Genomic DNA, 21,152 nt, shown 5'->3' with positions numbered 1-21,152 from the left:
TGAGATAGAAATTTTGTGTTCAGCATAATTCCCTTGAGATCCATCAACATTCTTATACTAGTAGTTGTTCCTTTTTTTGCTGAGTAGTATTCTGTGGTATAAATGTACCACAGTTAAACTATTTATTCATCAAACGATATTTGGGTTCTTTCTAATTTGGGGCTATTAATAATGCCACTCTAAATATTTGGGTACAGGATTTTCTGTGAATATACATCTTAATTTCTCTGTGAGAAATGTCCAGTAGTGCAATTGCTGGGTCATACAGTACTAATATGTATAGTTTTTTAAAGAAACTATCAAACTGTTTTCTAGAGTGACTACAGCATTTTACATTTTCACCAGCAACGTATGAGCAACACAGTTCCTAGTTTCTCTACATCCTTGAATTTGTGTTGTCACTATTGTTTATTTGAGCTATTGGAATAAGTAGGTAGTGAAATCTCAGTGGTTTTTAAAACATTTTCCTACTGGCTAATTATATTGAACATTTTTCATAGGCTTATGCTATCTGTATATTCCCTTCAGTGAAGTGTTCTTTCATTTATGTTTGGCCCTTTTCTAACTGAATTGTCCTTTTACAGTTGATTTGGGTTTTTTGTTTGTTTGGGGTTTTTTTCAGATGGAGTCACACACAACCCAGGCTGGAGTGCAGTGGTGCGATCTCAGCTCACTGCAACCTCTGCCTCCTGGGTTCAAGCAATTCCCCTGCCTCAGCCTCCCAAGTAGCTAGGATTACAAGCACGCATCACCATACCTGGCTAATTTTTGTATTTTTAGTAGAGACGGGGTTTCATATGTTGTCCAGGCTGGTCTCGAACTCCTGACCTCAGGTAATCTGCCTGCCTCAGCCTCCCATAGTGCTGGGATCGCACCTGGCTACAGTATTCTCAATACAGTTGAGTTCTGAGGGTACTTTATATATTCTAGATACGAGTCTTTTGTCAAATATGTGGTGCCTTCATCCATTTTTGTTGCTATAAAAGAATAGCTGAGGCTGGGTAACTTATAAAGAAAAGGGTTTTATTTGGCTCACTATTCTGCAAGCTGTACTAGAAGCATGGCACCAACATCTGCTTCTGGTGAGGGCTTCAGGCTGCTTCTATGCATAGCAGAAAGGGAAGGGGAGCCAGCGTGCAGAGATCACATGACAAGAGAGGAGGCATGAGAGACGGGGAGGGTGCCAGGCTCTCTTCAACAACCAGCTCTTGAGGAAACTCCTTGGGAACTAGTAAAACCATAAGTCATTCATTACTGTGAGAATGGCACCATGCCATTCATGAGGAATCTGCCACCATGACCCAAACACCTCCCATTAGGCCCCACCTCCAACATTCAGGATCAAGTTTCAACACGAGGCTTGGAGGGTCAAATATACAAACTATACCATGTGGTTTGCAAATATTTCCTCTTGCATATTTATGAAAATTTTCTCTTGGTAGCTGGCCTTGAAAGGCTGCACTGTCTACTCCCACAAGGTCTAATGATGATCCTGAGGTCAACAAGTTCTAAAAATCAGTCTTTTTTTTTTTTTTTTTTTTTACCATCACTAGACTGGTGACCTAAGGAAAGGCAGGACCATTGCAGGTGAGTCCTGTTTCTGTTAAAAGCTTATAATGGACTAAGTACTGGGTTAGGACCTAAAGGATTAAAAGGCATCCTCTGTATTCAGAGGGCTAGTGTAGGGAAGGAGACATTTAAATAAACCAAATACTAACAATAACAATCTGGCATGCTAACTACTAAGACACTTTTCCCAGGGTACACTTATCACAAGGGAGAGAATCTAAGATTAGGCAGCTTGGGAAGTCTTACTGGAGAAAGGCTTTCAAGTACAGTTTAAGGAAACATATTTTTTTCATAGTTCACAGCAGGTCCTTTTCCCATATTACAACATATTTTCCAACCTGTCCAAATTTAGTTCTACTCTCCTTTCACCATAAATAAATAAGAAAGGCATACATGTGGATGATGAGCACTCTGATGATTCTCTTTAGGGAGGTCCACATGGTACTCACACGTTCATGTGTTTCTGTGTATGCATTTTGCAATACCTGCCAGTTAGCTCTAAAACAGTCCCAAGATGGATCTGAGCCCTTGTGGTATCTTGGCACCTTTTCTGTAAAATGAAGATATTGGAATGTCTATTTCACAGGATATGAGGATAAAATAAAATGATAAAAGCTCTTGAAAGGTGACTGACGCATAACAAATATTAGATATTTTTATCATGATGCAAAATCCATTCATGTTATCTCCAAGTCCACCATCCACACATTATAAGAATAGGGCAAAAGTTATACAGTAACAAATACAGAGGAGGCAAAGGATATCTTACCTAACTTTCCTAACAAGAGGGTGTGAAGATGTCATGACATCACCATGGATGCAGTAATGGCCTTATCTTCACATAGGAAAGTCCCAGGTGTTAGAAAAGGTGCTATTCATCATAAAGGTTTTAAGGGGAAGTGAAAAGGTGGTGAGTGCAAACAAAAGCTTGGGACAGAATTGGGGCATCTACTTCAGTGGAGCATAACTCACTGTTAGTTTTCTAGCATAGTTTATGGGTCTTTCCTATATGATAGAAAAGTCCAGACAAGAAGTGACTGGTGACCACATACAATAATGAATTTTAAAATGTTAAAATTGTAATTTTTAAAATTGTAATCTTGTCTGTAATATATGCTCAGTGTTACAATACAGTTATTATTTTACAGATGAGGAAAGTGAGGCTCAGAGAAGCTAAACCCCTTACTTATTCAAAATCACACAGCCAGTAATAGGCAAGGCTGGAATCCCAGCTAAGCTCTGGCAGACTGAATCCTATACTTTCCCTACACTGAAGAGCCACACGTACTGCTGGCTTCCTTCCCTGACTTCATTATTTTTGCCTAACATCAATAGCATGAATCATTTATTCATGATTGCCCTCGGTAAAGCCATTTTCTTATTCATTTAGGGGAAAACATTGTTTTCTTTATTAATCAGAAGAGAAAATGGTTAACAAAAGTTTGTGTTCCTAATTGAAATGATTTTTAAGATGAAAAGATAGAAAAACATGAAACCCTGCTTACAACACAAGGCTAAAATCAGAATTTGTGGAGATGGATCAATCCAACAGTAAGGAAATCAATTTTTCCTTCCTTGTCGTTACTCATGTTCATCCATCCTTTCGTTGGCATTAACACTGTTAGGTCTGACAAAAACAACAATTTACATATTAATAAAGTCTAGAATTGTGCTGTGCAACGCAGTAGCCACTAGCCACATGTGGCTCTTGAACCCTTGAAATGTGCCAATCCTGACTAAGATGTGCCGTAAGTGTAAAATATACACTGGATTCCAACTAGTATCTAAAAAACAGAGAAAATATTTAATATTTTAAATCACATATTAAAATACCATTTTGAACATAATGGATTAAGTAAATTTAAATTAATTTCACCTGGGTTTTTGTTGTTGTTGTTGTTTTTGCTTTTTTGAGACGGAGTTTCGCTCTTACTGCCCAGGCTGGAGTACAATGGTACGATCTCGGCTCACTGCAACCTCTGCCTCCTGCATTCAAGCGATTCTCCTGCCTCAGCCTCCCGAATAGCTAGGATTTACAGGCATGTGCCACCACGCCCGGCTAATTTTGTATTTTTAGTAGAGACAGGGTTTCTCCATGTTGGTCAGGCTCGTCTCCAACTCCCTGCCTCAGATGATCCGCCCGCCTCGGCCTGCGAAAGTGCTGGGATTACAGGCGTGAGCCACCGCGCCTGGCCTCACCTGTTTCTTTTCACTCATTTAATGTGGCTTCTCGAAAATGTAAAATTACATAAGTGGTTTGCATTTGTGGCTCGCATTATATTTTCATTGGACAGCACTGATATAAGATGAAAAAGAGGGGAGAGTTACATTGAAAGGTAGCACATTTTCTTGAAATTTCTGGAGGGGAAGATTAAAGCAGAGAGAACGAAGCTTGTTAAACGTAGGTGTGACCTACTGCGGTAAACACCTAGTGTGAATTAAAAAGGGGGGGACACATATTTTGATTCCGTTTCTACTCCCTTCCCCCGATGCTAACAGAGCAGGTGGCAGTCTCCCAGGGACCAGTCCTCAGCAGTCCGCGGGTCTCGGTCGGAGCCGAGTCGCTGAACACACCTGTGCGCCAGCGAACCCTGGCGCAGGGTCCACGCCCCCTCCCCCCGTGTTTTTATTTTCCGGGCGTCAACTGTCAGTCTCGCACGTCTCTCCTGAGAACTACCGAGTAGGTCGGGCCTGCCTGTGGTAAGCGTCCCCCTCACCCCTCATACCCCCAGCCTGGCCCCAGGAACCCAGATGCCCCTGCCCGAGCCTGGCTGCGGGCCGACCGGTGGCCGAGACGCCACTCGGCGGGCGGCCTGCAGGGCTTGGGGTCCCGCCAGCCGCGAACGGGAGGAGCCGCGCGGGCGCGTCCCGGGCCTCCGGGCCGCAGGGGGCCGCTGTGACCCGCCTGCGCCCCTGCCGCGCCGAAGGCGGGGAGCCGGGTTTTGGGGGAGAATTGGAAAGCCGAGGGTAGCCTCGGGGGGCGGGCGCTCTGGAGTGGCGGGTGCTCGGCCTGCTGTCCGCTCAGCCAGAAGCACCGAGCAGCCGGGCCGCCAAGCCGCCAAGCCGGGCCCGCCGCCCTCCTCCTCCATGAGGCCCGAGTGAGGCGCGGCGGCTACAGCCGACCCGCGGCGCCTTCCCCCCGCGTCCTATCGCGAGCGCAGCGGCAGCGGCCCCTGGAGGAGGAGGCGGAGGAGGAGGAGCATGTCGGACGGTTTCGATCGGGCCCCAGGTGCTGGTCGGGGCCGGAGCCGGGGCCTGGGCCGCGGAGGGGGCGGGCCTGAGGGCGGCGGTTTCCCGAACGGAGCGGGGCCTGCTGAGCGGGCGCGGCACCAGCCGCCGCCGCAACCCAAAGCCCCGGGCTTCCTGCAGCCACCGCCGCTGCGCCAGCCCAGGACGGCCCCGCCGCCAGGGGCCCAGTGCGAGGTCCCCGTCAGCCCCCAGCGGCCTTCCCGGCCCGGGGCGCTCCCAGGTACGGAGCAGCTCTAAGGGCCCCAGTCCTCCTTGGCGAACGCTTCCCCACGGCCTTCCACGCGTGCCGAGGCCCGACGTTGTCTGCGGTCCCCACCCCCGGTTCCCCGAAAGCATTCCCCGAGAGGGCCGCGTGACCGGGTAGGGACAGGCCCGGAACCGGGTTTGGAAGGTGTCTGCTGGAATCCTTTGTGCGCCCGGCTGGGGGAGGGGCCGGGTGCGCGGTCTCGGAGTTCGCCGTCCCGGGCGGGAGGAAGTAAAAATCGCCTCCCCTCAGCAGCCCTCTAAAGCGAGACCCTAGCAACCAACCACCTCTTTTCCACCGATCCCTTTAAAAAGACAGAGGGGAAAAAAGCTCCCAAGCACGCATTTAGAGGCAGGTATGCCCATAAATGAGTCACAGCAAGTCTATTGTTCCTTTTTGTAGGCTGTCTGTACACATCTCGGCGATAACCATAAATTTCATGACGGTTCCTATTTAACTCTTAAAAACAGACGCTTTTCAGATGGTTTTTCAGTATATAGCAAGTTGTTGTACAAAGGAAAGAAAGCATCTAACGCCAGCATCTAACGCCCGGTTTTTTTCTTTCTCAGAGCAAACGAGGCCCCTGAGAGCTCCACCTAGTTCACAGGATAAAATCCCACAGCAGAACTCGGAGTCAGCAATGGCTAAGCCCCAGGTGGTTGTAGCCCCTGTATTAATGTCTAAGCTGTCTGTGAATGCCCCTGAATTTTACCCTTCAGGTTATTCTTCCAATTACACAGTAAGTACCCCCTTTTTCCTACAACTCTGGGTTAATTTACTGGAATAATGTGATTATTTGTTAATCAGAGTATGTTTGTGCTTTCTGTACTACACCTAAAAAATTTTTTTATTGTGAATGTTTTGAATTATTGAACTCAGAATGAAGCAAAGCTGATTCAGGAATATATTTTGTAGTTATATTCAAGGTATTAGAATGTAAGCTTGAGAGTACACATCTGTGTTCTTGTTTCTAGTGATTATTCCATTATGTTAAAATAGACATAGTTTTGGTCCTAATTATTGTATGCAGAAATGTCCTACGGGGTTGTGATAAAGTATTTACATAGGTATAAAGAACGTTTAAACTTTCAGTTTTTCTTTGTAACTTATATAACAACTTTAAAACATAGTCACTTTTCTTAAATAGTCGTACAAAGCACAGTTGGAATATGTAGAAAGGAATTTGTTGTACTGGATAAACCCAGATGAGTAAATGCATAGGGATTAATTGTAGAGAAGTGGGAGGGAATCATTGAAGAAATGATTAATGATACTTTAGCTTAAGTCCTGTCTTTCATATCTTCTTAGTTTTATTGAAGTATAGCAGACAATACTGTACTTAAGTGTTAGCTCAGTTTCATAGAGTGAACACTCAACTAACCAGCATCACAGTCAGGAAATAGAACATTATCAACATCCCAAAAACCCCCTCTGTCTCCTTCCAGTTGTTCTGATGTCCAAGTATAACCACTGTTTTAACTTCTTTGGGTAGTTTTGCCTGTGTTCAAAGTTTATATAAATGAAGTTATATAGAATATTTTCTTTCTCACTTTCACTCAGTATCAAGATTACTCCATATTGTAGCATATAATTGGAGGTGACTTATTTTTATAACATTCCATTGCATGAATATATCCCATTTGTCTGACGAACGTTGGTAGCTTTCACTCTTGGGTTATTATGAATAGGGCACATTCTGTGTCTTGCTGGCTGTATGCCTTTATTTCTGTTTGGTATATACCAAGGAGTGGAGTTGCTGGGACTTAGGGTAGCCAGCTTTAGTAGAGACTGCCATGTAGTTTTCCAGAGATTGTTCCCCTGTACATTCTGAGTAGTGTATGATTTCCAGTTGCTCGACTTCCTGGACGACACTTGGTATTTTCTATTTAAGTTTAACCTTTCTGGTGGGCGTATAGTATCTACTTGTGGTTTTAATTTGTATTTCTCTTATAACTGATAATGGCACACCTTTTTCATTACCTCTTTTTGGTTCTCCTTCCATATTTTACAGTAAAAGTATAGAAAAGCTATGTTCCATGTTTTAGATACTCCATGATTCTTACACTGTATAGGAAAAAGGTTTGGGATTGGAAAGAAAAAGATATAGCAGGAAAAGCAATTGATACAGGGTGAAAAAGGCCATCTATCGTGTGAGGCAGGAATGAGAGCATCTTGAGACTTGCCAGAAAATTGTATTTAGCTCACAGAGGAGAAGAACCATTAGAGCGCTATAAGTAGTTGAATAAACTCTTAAGGATGCTTGTTCTAGCAGCCACAAGCAGGTTCCCATTTATTTTCTTCCCTATTGACTTGGGCTATTTTGTGATGGAGGTATACAGGGGTGTGTTTGTAACAATCGTGTATCAACTATTTTTACATGGTTCAAGTGACTTTGGGGCTGTAGAGCAGTATATAAAGTAATGTTAGTCCACTTACTTTGAGCCACTGCATCCTTTAGGCATTCCTTGCCATCCTCTTATAGATGAGCACCTCCTGTGCTCAATTTGCCAAAACAGATTGCAGCCTGGCACCTGGAAACCTGTGTGGCCTGCAGGTGTCTTCTCTGGCCCTGAATGGGTTTGTTTTTTCTTTTAGTTGTTTTAATTAATTACCAATACCTAAATTAGATATTAGAAACTTGAATCATAAAATCTGGCCTTAGTGGACTGGCATTGTGATACAGCAAAAATTGGTTGTAGCTGAGTAGAGGCATTCTCTTTAGATGGAGTCTGTGAGCTCTAATTTGCTTTCTGGCTTATTTCATTCATTTGTAATCTACCTGAATTCTACAGGCATTCAGGCTTACTACCCCTATTCTGGTATATTCTCTAGCCTTACTAGTTTACCCTAATCTTCACTCATAGTTAAGGCTAAAAAAGTTTTTCTCAATCCAATTAGCCACAGGACAGCAGAATCCTTTTTTCCCCCTGACTCTTAGGATGAGCTCTTGTTGCAAAGTAAATGTATTCTAGTGGTGGCCATAATCCAAAGTTAGCTACGTTCACTCACTCGTTCAACAAATAGTCAAGTACTTATCATGAGTCAAGCACTGGTGATATAGCAACAAACAAAATGGACAGAAATTCCCGTCTTCATGGAGTCTCTGTTCTAGTAGTCTCCTGTCTCAGTTTCCAGACATTTATTGAGTCTGCTTTTGTTCTACACATGAAAATCTGTTTCCTGGTATCCTTTTTCTAACAGCCTTTATGGTAGTCTTCTGCTGTGCCTTTTTTTTTTTTTTTTTTTTTGAGACGGAGTCTCGCTCTGTCGCCCAGGCTGGAGTGCAGTGGCCGGATCTCAGCTCACTGCAAGCTCTGCCTCCCGGGTTTATGCCATTCTCCTGCCTCAGCCTCCCGAGTAGCTGGGACTACAGGCGCCCGCCACCTCGCCCGGCTAGTTTTTTGTATTTTTTTAGTAGAGACAGGGTTTCACCGGGTTAGCCAGGATGGTCTCGATCTCCTGACCTCGTGATCCGCCCGTCTCGGCCTCCCAAAGTGCTGGGATTACAGGCTTGAGCCACCGCGCCCGGCCTGCTGTGCTTTCTTAACTCCTTCAAGGCACCAAGCCTTTTTATCTTCAGTTCTTCCTCTAATCCTGCTGCTAGAATTTCCTACTTTCCATGCCTTCTTATCAGTGAGTTGCTATATCCATTTATTCCTGGCCATTGTTTCTTCTCAGACAAACCATTATGCCTTGAATATTTCATCACAGTTCACTTACCAGAGCCAAAAATTTAACATAGGAATTCATAAAGCATTGATTAAGAGACAGAAGTTCCCTCCCTCCCCTGCAAAACGAGCTTTTTTTCTAAGAGAATCCCTCTTCAAGTTACTTCCCAGTTTTTCTTCTGCCTTGCAGTAGTATCATTCTCCAATAGGTAAAATTATTCACTGTCTCTCACTGTTCAAACCTCTGCAGTCTGATCTCCCTAATTATATTGATACTATTTTTGTGACTGATGTTCTTCCGATTTTTAAATTTATCCTCCTAAATCTCATTTTAAAACTTTAAGCACAGTAGGATCTATTCAGTTTATAAGTCCCCATGTGCCAGGTCCTGTGCTAGGTGCAAAGGTACCTTTTTAGTCTATCAGAAGCTCCCTCTCATTTTTATAAGAACTAAGTATTTAAGGTATTAATTTTGTTCTTTTTTCTCTCTGAGCATAATCTCCTTCATTCCCAAGACTCCGCAATGATTATCCTCTTCCAGATTTCAACCTATGAATTTATTCTGTAGCATTTGTTGTTGTGAGCACCTCTTCTCCCCTACCTCTTTGGCTTCTGTGGCAGTACTTTCTTTATCCTCCCAATTTGCAGATCATTCCTTTTCCCCTCAGATGACTGTTGGTGATGGTCTTTCTTCCATTTTATTACCTCCTTTGCTAATCCCACCTATTCCCTAGAATCTATCACTTATGTGCTAATAACCCTGGCATCTTATTCTTCCTTTGAACTCTAGGCATACATTTTCATTTGTTTGACCACTTCCTGAGGACCTCACATTCAAATGCAAGTATAAAATCTATACACAGTATAAAAATTATCTCATGCGAATCTCTTCTTTCTAACTAGCTGCTTACACTAAGAACTGGGTGGCATATTGACTCACCTCTCCTGCACACCCTTGCCTTAGTTCAATCCAGCTAGCTAAAGTAGTCTTGACTGTATTCACTCTCTGTAGTGTCTGATCAGTTTTGTTTTTTTCCCACTGTTTTGTAATAGGTTCTCATCTCTTGACAATGTATATAGAGTACCTACCATGAAAAAGTACATTTTCTAATTGATATTGCTCCCAATCTCCCATAGAATTCTAAGAAAAATAAAACTTGAAAATATCCCTGTTTGGAAGCCATTTGATTCCACATTGAAGACTGAAGAAATTTGTGGCTTTAAAAAATCTGGTGCTAGAGAAGTAATGCAGGCTTTGATTCAAACACATTGGAGTGCCTGTCTGTTCCAAATACTCTATCCCTCCTTTTTTGCTTAAAATGGCAGGCTCTGGATCCTCTGTTCTGCTATATTCAGAGCAGTTGTACTTTCTTCTTTTACTTATCAGATTTTACATTTTCTTAAGAGAGTTCTGTTGATTTAAAAAAAAAAAAAAAAAGGACTGCAAATCAGTGTTCTAAGCAGCATTTTTGCCACAAAGAATGACATTTGATGGAAACAGGAAATTAGTACCTTCAGCTGGGACCCCTACCTTTGCCTTTCTCCTATTCCTTGTCATTAATAGTGGTAGGATACTACAAGTCTATAAAACTAACAACTGTATATCAAAAACTTAAGACTAGTTTTTAGTCATGAAATTCCCACATGTATGTAGTTAACATTAAGTATATGAATGTGTACAATTATGCCTAACTGCTTTCACAATTTTATAGTGTCAATATTTATAATGGGAACATTTTCTCACTCTAGAGGTAAGTACTGTTGTCTCTTGTTTTCTTAAATGGCTATGTGATATTCCATTATACAGATACATGATAATGTATTTAACCAATTCCTTGTTAATGGATTGTTACATGGATTTTTTGGCAATGAACATCTTTGTACATAAAGTCAAAATTGAGTTTTAAGCTTTTGTCATTTGAGTTTCACATAGAAGTTAAAAGTATAGGCTTTGTTCTGCCCCCAATTCTAACTAGTTTTGTGACCATGCACAGTCACTTAAGTTGGTACATGGTCCTTCCTTGCTCAAACCCTCTCCCCCATCCTGTTTTTCCTACTCCCTTAAGAGCCAGTTTCCTTAATTTGGCCCCCAAAGCCCTCTAAGATCTCTCTCCTTATCTGCCTCATTGACCTTATTAGTTACCACCCTTCCTTAGCTTCTGTATTCTATTGTCTTTGTTTTTCAAAGCTATTAGGCCTCCTTGGGGCCTGTGTGCTTTTTGTGCCCTTAGAAAGACAGAGAATGTCTTTCCTTAAATATTTGTATGGCTGGATCTTTTTTTCTTTCTCAGTTTATATATTAACTCTAAGAATCTTTCCTTGGCTTTTTGCTTTTTATTCATTTATTTTTATTTTATTTTATTTTATTTTTTGTAGTATATTTCAACTTCTAAATACGTCTTCCATCATGGGCGATAAGCTCCATGAGAGGAGAGCCTGAGCCTTGTCTGCTTTATTCATGTCATGGCAGTATCCCATCCCCAAGACAGTCTTTAGCACTTAGTAGACACTCAGCAGCCACACCATTTTGAATGAATAACCAAAGTGACTTAACTACTCTGTGCCTGTTTCTTCTGTGAAGGGAGGATAATAATGCTTACCTCAAAATTTTGTAGGTTAAACAAGAGGCAGGCAAAGCCCTTATGGTGTCTATCACATATCTTATATGCAGCTGGTGCCTATTAGCTTATTAATTGGAGTACCATCCTAGGTGCCAAGAAATACAGCTTTGTATCATTCTTTTTGGATGCTTTTTATACTTTAGCCCATTTATGTATGAATATATGGTTTTTGCGTTTGGAATATGACTCAGTATTCTCCTAGAAATTTAAAATGTAATTCATTTGTTGAGCACTTTGTGCTTTACTATGTGATCTTCACCAGTCTAGGCAAATTTGATTAATTCACTTAATCCTCACAGTCATAGCTATAATATCTATGATTAGTAAATAATTTCATCAATATTAATATCTCCTATTATAGTAGAGTGTTTAACTTGGGTTCCAATGTGTGACCAAAATTTAATGTATTAGAGTTTATATATCCTTCTATTCAATGAACACTATACGTGAATGAAAAAGGCACATGAATCTGCTATTTCTACAGCTGGTTTTACTTCCTGAGTGCCTCTCATAGTACATGCAACTTTTGCTAAGTATCCCTTCAGTCTCTAAAGATACATAGGCCGGGCATAGTGACTCTTACCTGTAATCCCAGTGCTTTGGGAGGCCAAGGTGGGTGGATCATTTGAGGTCAGGAGTTTGAGACCATCCTGATCAACTGGTGAAACCCCATCTCTACTAAAAATGAAAAAAAAATTAGCTGGGCCTCGTGGTGCATTCCTGTAGTCCCAGTTACTCCGGGAGGCTGAGGCAGGAGAATCGCTTGAACCTGGGAGGCAGAGGTTGCAGTGAGCCAAGATCTTGCCACTGTACTCCAGCCTGGGTGACAGAGCGAGACTCCATCTCAAAATAAATAAAACAAAAAATAAGGATACATAAAAAGTGTACAACATGACCTCCAAATGGTGGTCATTTGAAGTAGTAGCACTATAATGGTCCGTTTTCATGCTGCTGACAGAGACATACCCGAGACTGGGAAGAAAAAGAAGTTTATTTGGACTTACAGTTCCACAAGTCTGGGGAAGTCTCAGAATCATAGCGGAGGTGAAAGGCACATCTGACATGCAGCACCAAGAGAAAAATGAGAAAAAAGCAAAAGCAGACACCCCTGATAAACCCATCAGATATCTTGAGACTTACTCACTATGACAAGAATAGCACGGGAAAGACTGGCCCCATTGATTCAATCACCTCCCCCCTGGGTTTCTTGCACTAACACATGGGAATTCTGGGAGATACAATTCAAGTTGAGATTCAGGTGGGGACACAGCCAAAACCATACCAAGCACCAACAGTAGAGGAACAACTGGACAATTGGCAGTGTTAGTCTTTCTCCTAAGACCGTGTCCTGGGCCAGGTGCGGTGGCTCACGCCTGTAATCCCAGCACTTTGAGAGGCCGAGGTGGGCGACACCTGAAGTCAGGAGTTCGAGACCAGCCTGGCCAACATGGTGAAACCCTGTCTCTACTAAAAATACAAAAATTAGCTGGGCATGGTGGCACATGCCTGTAATCCCAGTTACTTGGGAGGCTGAGGTACAAGAATAGCTTGAACCCGGAAGGTGGAGGTTGCAGTGAGCCAAGATCACACCACTGCACTCCAGCCTGGGCGACAGAACAAGACTCTGTCTCAAAAAAAAAAAAAAAAGACTTTCTCCAACGTGGAGCGTTTCTAAGGGTGTTTTGACCACATAGGACTTTTTTTTTTCCTCTATGCACTCACTGACTTTAGAACTTAACCCCTTCACAAAATGCTTCTGTTTTGTAGTCGTAACTTTTTTATGTGACTTTTCTGGTTTTTTTTTTTTTTTTTTTTTTTTGAGACAGAGTCTCACTCTGTCGCCCAGGCTGGAGTGCAGTGGCCAGATCTCAGCTCACTGCAATCTCCGCCCCCCGGGTTTACGCCATTCTCCTGCCTCAGCCTCCCAAGTAGCTGGGACTACAGGAGCCCGCCACCTCGCCCGGCTAGTTTTGTATTTTTTAGTAGAGACGGGGTTTCACCGTGTTAGCCAGGATGGTCGCAATCTCCTGACCTCGTGATCCGCCCGTCTCGGCCTCCCAAAGTGCTGGGATTACAGGCTTTAGCCACCGCCGCGTCCGGCCTATGTGACTTTTCATTTGACTCTGTTTGGAGAAGGTTAAATTTCATCAAGCAATATAGTTATTATTAGATTTTAACTGTTTGGTAAAGTTTAAAGCGCTTTGGGTGGTATTCCAGGCATTGAGATGTGAAAGTTGCTGCCCAAGTCTATTATCTTTTGTAAAACTCACCCACTCAGCCTCCTGCCATTAATGAAAAGGTTGGGAACTGCCAGAGGTGACAGTGGTGGAAACCACATTAGCTAGAAACTACTGCTGCTATCAAGGTTTTGTTAGAAACCTGGATATAGCAGCCAAAAGATCTCCTTCCATTTACACCATAATGAAATTTTAGTTACTCGAGCAACTTTGTGCATTTCTTTGCCCTTGGGGATTAACAGATGATAAAACTTACTAGGTTTTTGTTTTTTTTCCCCCCCAATAAAAAAGTTGTCAAACATCTGCAGAAATACAGAGTATTTGGTATAATGAATCCTCATGGCCTCAACAGTAAGCTACATGTGGCCATTCTTGTTTTTATATCCCTAGTCCATACTTGTCCTTCCATTTTGAAGCAAATCCTAGATCTTATTTCATTCGTAAATAGATCAGATTCTTAATTTTTGTATTGGCACTGTACTGATATATTGGTTTAAACTTTATTTCTCAGCCGTCTTAGAAGTTGACCCAGAATGAGAAGACAATTCCCTATTCGGCTAAACAGAACCTTTCTGCTGTTAATATTATAACATTTAAGCTTTTAGGCAAGGAAGAAAAATAGCTCAATTGACAATTTCATTGACGAACGTAAATTTTTATCATGTGAAGGATCTTTAAAAAAGCATTTGTGCTAGAGACATAGCACTTTGTGTGTTTCAGCCAGTTGCATAGATTAAAATTTTTTTTTCATTTTTGATCCATAGGAATCCTATGAGGATGGTTGTGAGGATTATCCTACTCTGTCAGAATATGTTCAGGACTTTTTGAATCATCTTACAGAACAGCCTGGCAGTTTTGAAACTGAAATTGAACAGTTTGCAGAGACCCTGAATGGTTGCGTTACAACAGATGACGCTTTGCAAGAACTTGTGGAACTCATCTATCAACAGGTATGTTGGCTTATAGCATGAAATGACCTTCAGATAGCTTCCTTGAAGCCCAAGGATAGTGGCTACTCCTTGAGGGAGACTAGATTCATGATCACCTGCCTCCACACTTAACTCTTTATAGTTTCTGGGAGTTCTAAGTCTGTCTTGTATAAAATTCCTGTAGTTAGGGATTGAAGGGCAGAGCCAGACTGGATTGCAAGTTCACCTGTGTAGTCAAGGTTCTATAGGCAGTATTCACCTGTTTGGCCAAAGCTCTATACAGGCAGTGTAGTATAGAAGGTGATATGGGCACTGAAAAGGAAGGCTACATAAGTGCCACCCACCCAAGCAAACCCTGCCCCTTGTTTTGCAGGCTCTGAGATTAGCAGTACCAGAAAAGACTGCAATTCTTTTCCGCTTTGTGTTGAATTGAATAGTAGTATTAGAGTAAGGGAGGAAAAGAATTAAGAGAATTTGCTTGCCTCATAAATAAGTCTTTAAAAAAAGAAAGCCAGACCATAAAACGTCCTGTCTTGAGTCTTAACATTTCTACTTGTCTTTGCTTTCTTTTAAAATTTAAGGATTTCATCTTAATTCCTTGAAAATCTAATTTAGTCAATTGAAATTATTTCATTATACAACATTTAGTTTTGATCCCAGTGTATTGGTCATTAACATATTAACACTTTTTTTTTTTTTTTTTGATATGGAGCCTTGCCCTCTCTCCCAGGCTGGAGTGCAGTGATGCAATCTCAGCTCCCTGCAACCTCCATCTCCTGGGTTCAAGCGATTCTCCTGCCTCAGCCTCCCAAGTAGCTGAGATTACAGGTGTGCACCACCATGCCCAGCTAATTTTTGTATTTTTGATAGAGACAGGGTTCCACCATGTTGACCAGGCTGGTCTCGAACTCATGACCTCAAGTGATCAGCTTGCCTTGGTCTCCCAAAATGCTGGAATTATAGACATGAGCCACACCTGGCCTCATTAATGCTATTTTAAAAGTGAAAAATACAGTAGACAACACTGGCTTAACAAAAACTTAGTGTGAGACTGGTCAAAAAAAATGGGCCATGATCAGAAATGTAAACTTTAGGTTCTTTAATTCATTGCTACAAGAGCAACTCAAATTTGGAATATATGGAAGGGAGATTATAATGCAAATTAATGATTATTTTCTATCCTAATGTTTCATTTAGCTGCTTTTCCAAGTTATTCTGGATGGTTACTGGACCCCAAGACTACCTAGCCAACTGTCAGGTTTGAGGAAGTACCTGAGCTGTTAGGAAGACAGAACTGCACGATTTGTTCTCATTTCTGCTTTTTGCCGATAAATGGATTGAAAAGGAATATGAGATAAGAAAATGAAACAAATATATTTATTTCTTGTTGCCTTTCTGGCTTCCTCCACTATTCAGTTTCAGTTACTCAGTAGTCTGCATTATACTTATTCAGGGCTGGACCAAAGGGTCAGTAACCTGATAAGCTTCAACTATTTCTCTGATTGTCAAATATGTAGTCAATATACTTAATGTTTTAATACTCTATGATCAATGATGCATAGGTTTATCAATAGCTGCTAAGTTTCATTGAGGTAATTTATGGAAATGTACTCATAGCAACTAACAACAAGGACGTATTATAAAAGATGACAGATTAAACACACATTCAGCTTTGATATCTCCCAAACACCACTAAAATGACACTATGGGGATATTTAAAAGGCACATAAGGACAGAGAAGAGGGAAAAAAAAGCACTAGTTTTGAAGACTAGAAAGCAGGTGGGTGAGTGGTACCTGACTTGGCAGATCCAAGCCAGTGGTGGTAAAGCTGATTTGCAGTGCAAAACCTAAAAGGTTCTAGAATAAGGATGGAATGAGACTAAAAGGATTGCTTGAGAATCTAAAAAGTTAGACCATCTAGATCTTTTTACACTGACCAGCCAGTTTGAAATTTTGTTGTAACCCTTCTTATGAAATTAACAAAGGAGGTACTCTGTCAAAAAGAGGAATTATGCCATGGATGAAGACATGGGAACTAGGAAAAGGAACTTTACAGGAGAGACTAAGTGAGCTGTCCAGATGATGGTTCAAAGGAGATCTCAAAACAATGGCATGCATAGTAGGTCTGAAGCAGCCAGGCTTCACTGGACTAGGTCGGAAGACTCTAGGAAAGACGTAATAAGATGAGCACATCTGCTGTAAGATATGAGAAGAAATTTACAGACTAGTGAGTTTAGGGATAAATCAATGAGAAGAATATAAAAATGTAGGAAAAACTGAGTCTAGGGAAAACAAAGTTGTGCAGAAAAAAGGTAAAAGCAGTGTAATGCAAGATTCAGCTATAAATGAAAACACAGCAAATGAATAAAATCATAACCATACTGTGATAGTAGGAAACAGTAGAGTGGGGTGAAATTAAGCAGAGTGAAAGCTAAAAGCTCATCTTCCATGATGGGAAATTATAAGTCGAGTATCCCTTATCTGAAATGCTTGGGATTTCAAGTGTTTCAGATGTTGGATTTTTGTAGATTTAGCATATACAGTATATAATGAGACACCTCAGGGAGGATACCTAAGTATATTACAGCTGAAGGGGGTTGACAGGGTCTTTTTTCCTTTGGGGATGCTGAGTAAATTATGTGTTGTACACCTGTGTTTTGACTGACCTGTCACATGAGGTCAGGTGTGGAATTTTCCACTTTTTTTGGCATTATGTGGGCACTCGCATTTTCTGATTTTGGAGGATTTTGGATTTTTGAACTAGGGATGCTCCAGTTGCAGTAAGAAATAAAAAAGCTAAAACATCTAAACTGAAAAAGTATGTAGTGTGGAGATAACGCGGGTTAAAATATTTTTAGCTGAAGGAGTCAAAAGTGGTTGTCTTTGGGAGTAAAACTGGTGTGTAAGTAGGGAAGCAGGAAACTTGAATGACAAGCCTTGTGGAACTTGTCTTTAAATCAGGTGTTATAACATTAAAAAGAAGCTAAAGGAAAACATGCAGTGCCAATAATGGGAAAAGTGTAAGTATGAACTTTAAGTCTTGGGTACCAGCTAAACATACATGATGTCAGGAGAAATCACTCTTTCTCCCTTAATGTGACATGTACTGGCCCCATGTGAGCAAGGAAATAATTAGAAATAAAAATTACTAAGTAGACCCAACATAGGGTCAGAGGGGCAGCAGGACATTTGTTAGATCTCGATTCTATGTTCGATTACCTTTGTGGCCAAATCCCGTAACTTTTTCTTTTTTTCTTTCTTCTTTTTTTTTTTTTTTTTTTTTTTAAAGACGGGGCTTTGTTTTGTCATGCACACTAGAGTGCAGTGGCGTGACCACAGCTCACTGCAGCCTTGAACTCCTGCACTCAAGTGATCATTCCACCTCAGCCTCCAGTGTAGCTGGGACTACAGTGCATGCTACCCTACCCAGCTAATTTTTAAAAGTTTAGAGATGGTAGTCACACTGTGTTGACTAGACTGGTCTTAAACTCATGGCCTCAAGTGATCCTCTGACCTTGGCCTTCCAGAGTACTAGGATTACAGGCATGAGCCACTGTCCCTGGCTTCTTAACCTTTTAATGTGTGTTTTCTTACCTTATATTAGATTGTAAACTATATTCTCCACTATTCTTTAGAAATTGCTATTAAACTTGCTGAACACTGCTTCAGTTATATCACACAATCTTTGATGTGTAGTGTTTTCTTACTGTCTTTTTTTTTTTTTCTTTTTTTAAGTAGCTTAGCTGTTTTCATTTCCTCTTTACCCAATCATTCTTGGAGTGTTCTTTAAGTGTCAGTTTCTTGTGCCAGGTACCATTAATCACCTCTTTAAAGTCTAACTGAAGCTCAGAAAGGTTTATTGATATCCAAAGTCATGAAGAAGAATGCCAGGGAATCTTGTCCTGGACTGCCAAACACTAAAGTCTGTGCTTTCCTGCCTCAAGAAGCCCCACTGCTCAACAATTGGGCAATATTCTCATTCATAATTGTCACTGTGCAGTTGCAGCCATGTACAGATTTTCTGCAAAAAAAAAAATGGGTTAGCACAGGAGACATTGTCTCTTTGCTTTCTGGTAGCCTCAGGTAACTGATGGGTTTTTTTCTTTTTTTTTTTTTTTTTTTTTTGGAGTTATTGTGGTTCTTGCTGTAAGGTTGGGAGGGAAAGTGAACTTAATTTCCTTAAGCTTAACAATGACAGAAGGCTTGTATATATGGTCAGTTTGGTGAGTCAATTTTTTTCTCTTTAGAATGTTGCTGTTAAGGATTTGCATTAATAATGATGTACCTATGTCATATGACACTTTTCTTCTTTTTAAAAGGCCACGTCTATCCCAAATTTCTCTTATATGGGAGCTCGCCTGTGTAATTACCTGTCCCATCATCTGACAATTAGCCCACAGAGTGGCAACTTCCGCCAATTGCTACTTCAAAGGTGAGTGTAAATGTGAAATTAAAGGAAAACTACTAAATATACTAGAATTTAACCATTCCTCAGACCATATATTATAGAAAGCTGCAGGAAAGAATAGGGCAGCCCATTCTCATGTGCATTATATTTGAAGTTTATAGTTCAGTATACCAGTCTTTTTTCTGTAATGGTCTGTGAATTTGATTTGTGTTTAGAAAGGTCTTCCTTTTCCAAGATCTTAAAAATAAACACCTATGTAATTGTTATTACTGTGGTAGCTTTGGTTTGAATAAGGATTTAATTTTATTTAGATTAGAGTAAAAATGAATAATCCATTTTTCCTTATTGATTTGAACTGCCACTTTTATCACACTGCATTATTTGGGTTTTGATTCTGGATTTTCATTCCATTTATCACTTATTCTGTTCCTTTTTATTACCATACAATCGCTATTAAAAAGCTTTTCTTTTTTTTTTTTTTTTTTTGACAGAGTCTCACTTTGTCTCCCAGCCTGGAGTGCAGTGGCACGATCTCAGCTCACTGCAACCTCTGCCTCCCAGGTTCAAGTGATAATTCTGCTTCAGCCTACCCAGTAGCTGGGGCTACAGGCACCTGCCACCATGCCCAGCTAATTTTTGTATTTTTAGTAGAGATGGGGTTTCACCATGTTGGTCAGGCTGGTCTCAAACTCCTGACCTCAGGTGATCCACCCGCCTTGTCCTCCCCAAGTACTGGGATTACAGATGTGAGCCACCCCCCCCCCGCCAAAAGCTATAATTTTTTAAAAACTCTTTGGGGTAATTTTTTTTTTTTTTTTTTTCTGGATCCCCCCCCCCCCCCCCGAGACCGAGTCATGCTCTGTCACCCAGGCTGGAGTGCAGTGGCTCAATCTTGGCTCACTGCAACCTCTACCTCCGAGACTCAAGCGATTCTCGTGCCTCAGCCTCCCGAGTAGCTAGGATGATAAGTGCATACCACCATGCCCAGCTAATTTTTGTATTTTTAGTAGAGATGGGGTTCACCGTGTTGGCCAGGCTGGTCTCGAACTCCTGACCTCAAGTATTCATCCACCTCAGCCTCTCAAAGTGCTGGAATTACAGGCATGAGCCACCATGCCCAGCCTGTCGAATATTCTTTGCTATGCTTGTTTCGTCCAATGAACTTTAGAATCAGTATTTGAAATTACACAAGTCTTGTTAGTATATGTTAGATATTTTGGAGATAATACTCAATTTATAAGCTAATTTAGGGAAAACTAGTTTTCTTATAATTTGATGTCTTCAATAACAAGGTTATCTTCAAGTTTATTATAGTTTGTCCATTAGTTTTTTTTAAGTTACTTTTAATGGTTGCAAAGCATTCCATTGTGTGGTTAAACTGCAGTGGAACAGAATAAAGATTCTAGAAGTAGACCCCAGAGACCTTTGAAAATTCAAGTTGTTGATAAAAAGATAAATTGTGCTGGTAGCATAACTGGATAGTCATTTGGGAAAAAAAAGATGAGTTCCTGTGTCACTCTCTGTGCTAAAATCCCAAATATGTCAGAGACTTAAAAGTGAAATGATAGGCCGGGCGCAGTGGCTCACACCTGTAATCCCAGCACTTTGGGAGGCCGAGGCGGGTGGATCACGAGATCAGGAGATTCAGGCCATCCTGGCTAATATGGTGAAACCCCGTCTCTACTAAAAATACAGAAAAAAAAAAAAACTAAAAGTACTATATATATTAGCTGGGCGTAGTGGCGGGCACCTGTGGCCCAGCTACACAGGAGACTGAGGAGGAGAAAGGCGTGAACCTGGGAGTCGGAGGTTGCAGTGAGCCGAGATCGCGCCACTGCACTCCAGCCTGGGTGACAGAGCCAGACTCCGTCTCAAAAATAATAATAATAATAGTGAAAATACTTGGAATGGCCCAAAACAGTTTCGAAAAATACAGATGACAAAGTTATAAAAAGATATCTAACCATACTTAAAGAAACACAAATTGTAGCTTCTGTAAAGATTCAAAGTGGGTACTTGTAGGTGGTGGGACGCCAGGAATGCTCACTCATGTTTTTCAGTGCTTCTCACCCGCCGCTGTGCCTTAGAGTTACCTGAATACTTAAAGCCGAGATCCTGTCTGAACCATTTGAAATTCTGGTGTAATTAGATGACGTGGAGCTAGGGCATGATTTTTTAAAGCTTCCCAAGTGATTCTACTGTATAGCTATGATTGAGACCCACTCT

At 41.3% G+C, this 21,152-nt stretch overlaps 1 protein-coding gene across 3 annotated transcripts in view; it reads left to right on the top strand.

Moving 5' to 3' along the window:
- Nucleotides 1–3,910: 3,910 nt before the first annotated feature.
- Nucleotides 3,911–21,152, top strand: part of PAIP1 (poly(A) binding protein interacting protein 1) — a 32,157-nt gene continuing 14,915 nt past the window's right edge. Inside the window, exons 1-4 of one of the 3 annotated variants that reach the window (XM_025387479.1) lie at nt 3,911–4,269; nt 5,632–5,801; nt 14,353–14,538; nt 18,838–18,950. In XM_025387479.1, the coding sequence (XP_025243264.1) occupies nt 5,703–5,801; nt 14,353–14,538; nt 18,838–18,950 (398 nt within the window). In that variant the 5' untranslated portion in view covers nt 3,911–4,269; nt 5,632–5,702. Of the gene's footprint in view, nt 4,270–4,439; nt 5,039–5,631; nt 5,802–14,352; nt 14,539–18,837; nt 18,951–21,152 lie in introns of those variants that run through there. The other 2 variants (XM_025387478.1, XM_025387477.1) reach the window with 2 other exon arrangements.

Source organism: Theropithecus gelada, chromosome 6 (assembly GCF_003255815.1).
Source record: "Theropithecus gelada isolate Dixy chromosome 6, Tgel_1.0, whole genome shotgun sequence".
NCBI lineage: Eukaryota > Metazoa > Chordata > Mammalia > Primates > Cercopithecidae > Theropithecus > Theropithecus gelada.
Note: the sequence above shows the minus strand (reverse complement) of the source record. Positions and strands in the feature narration are given on the sequence as shown.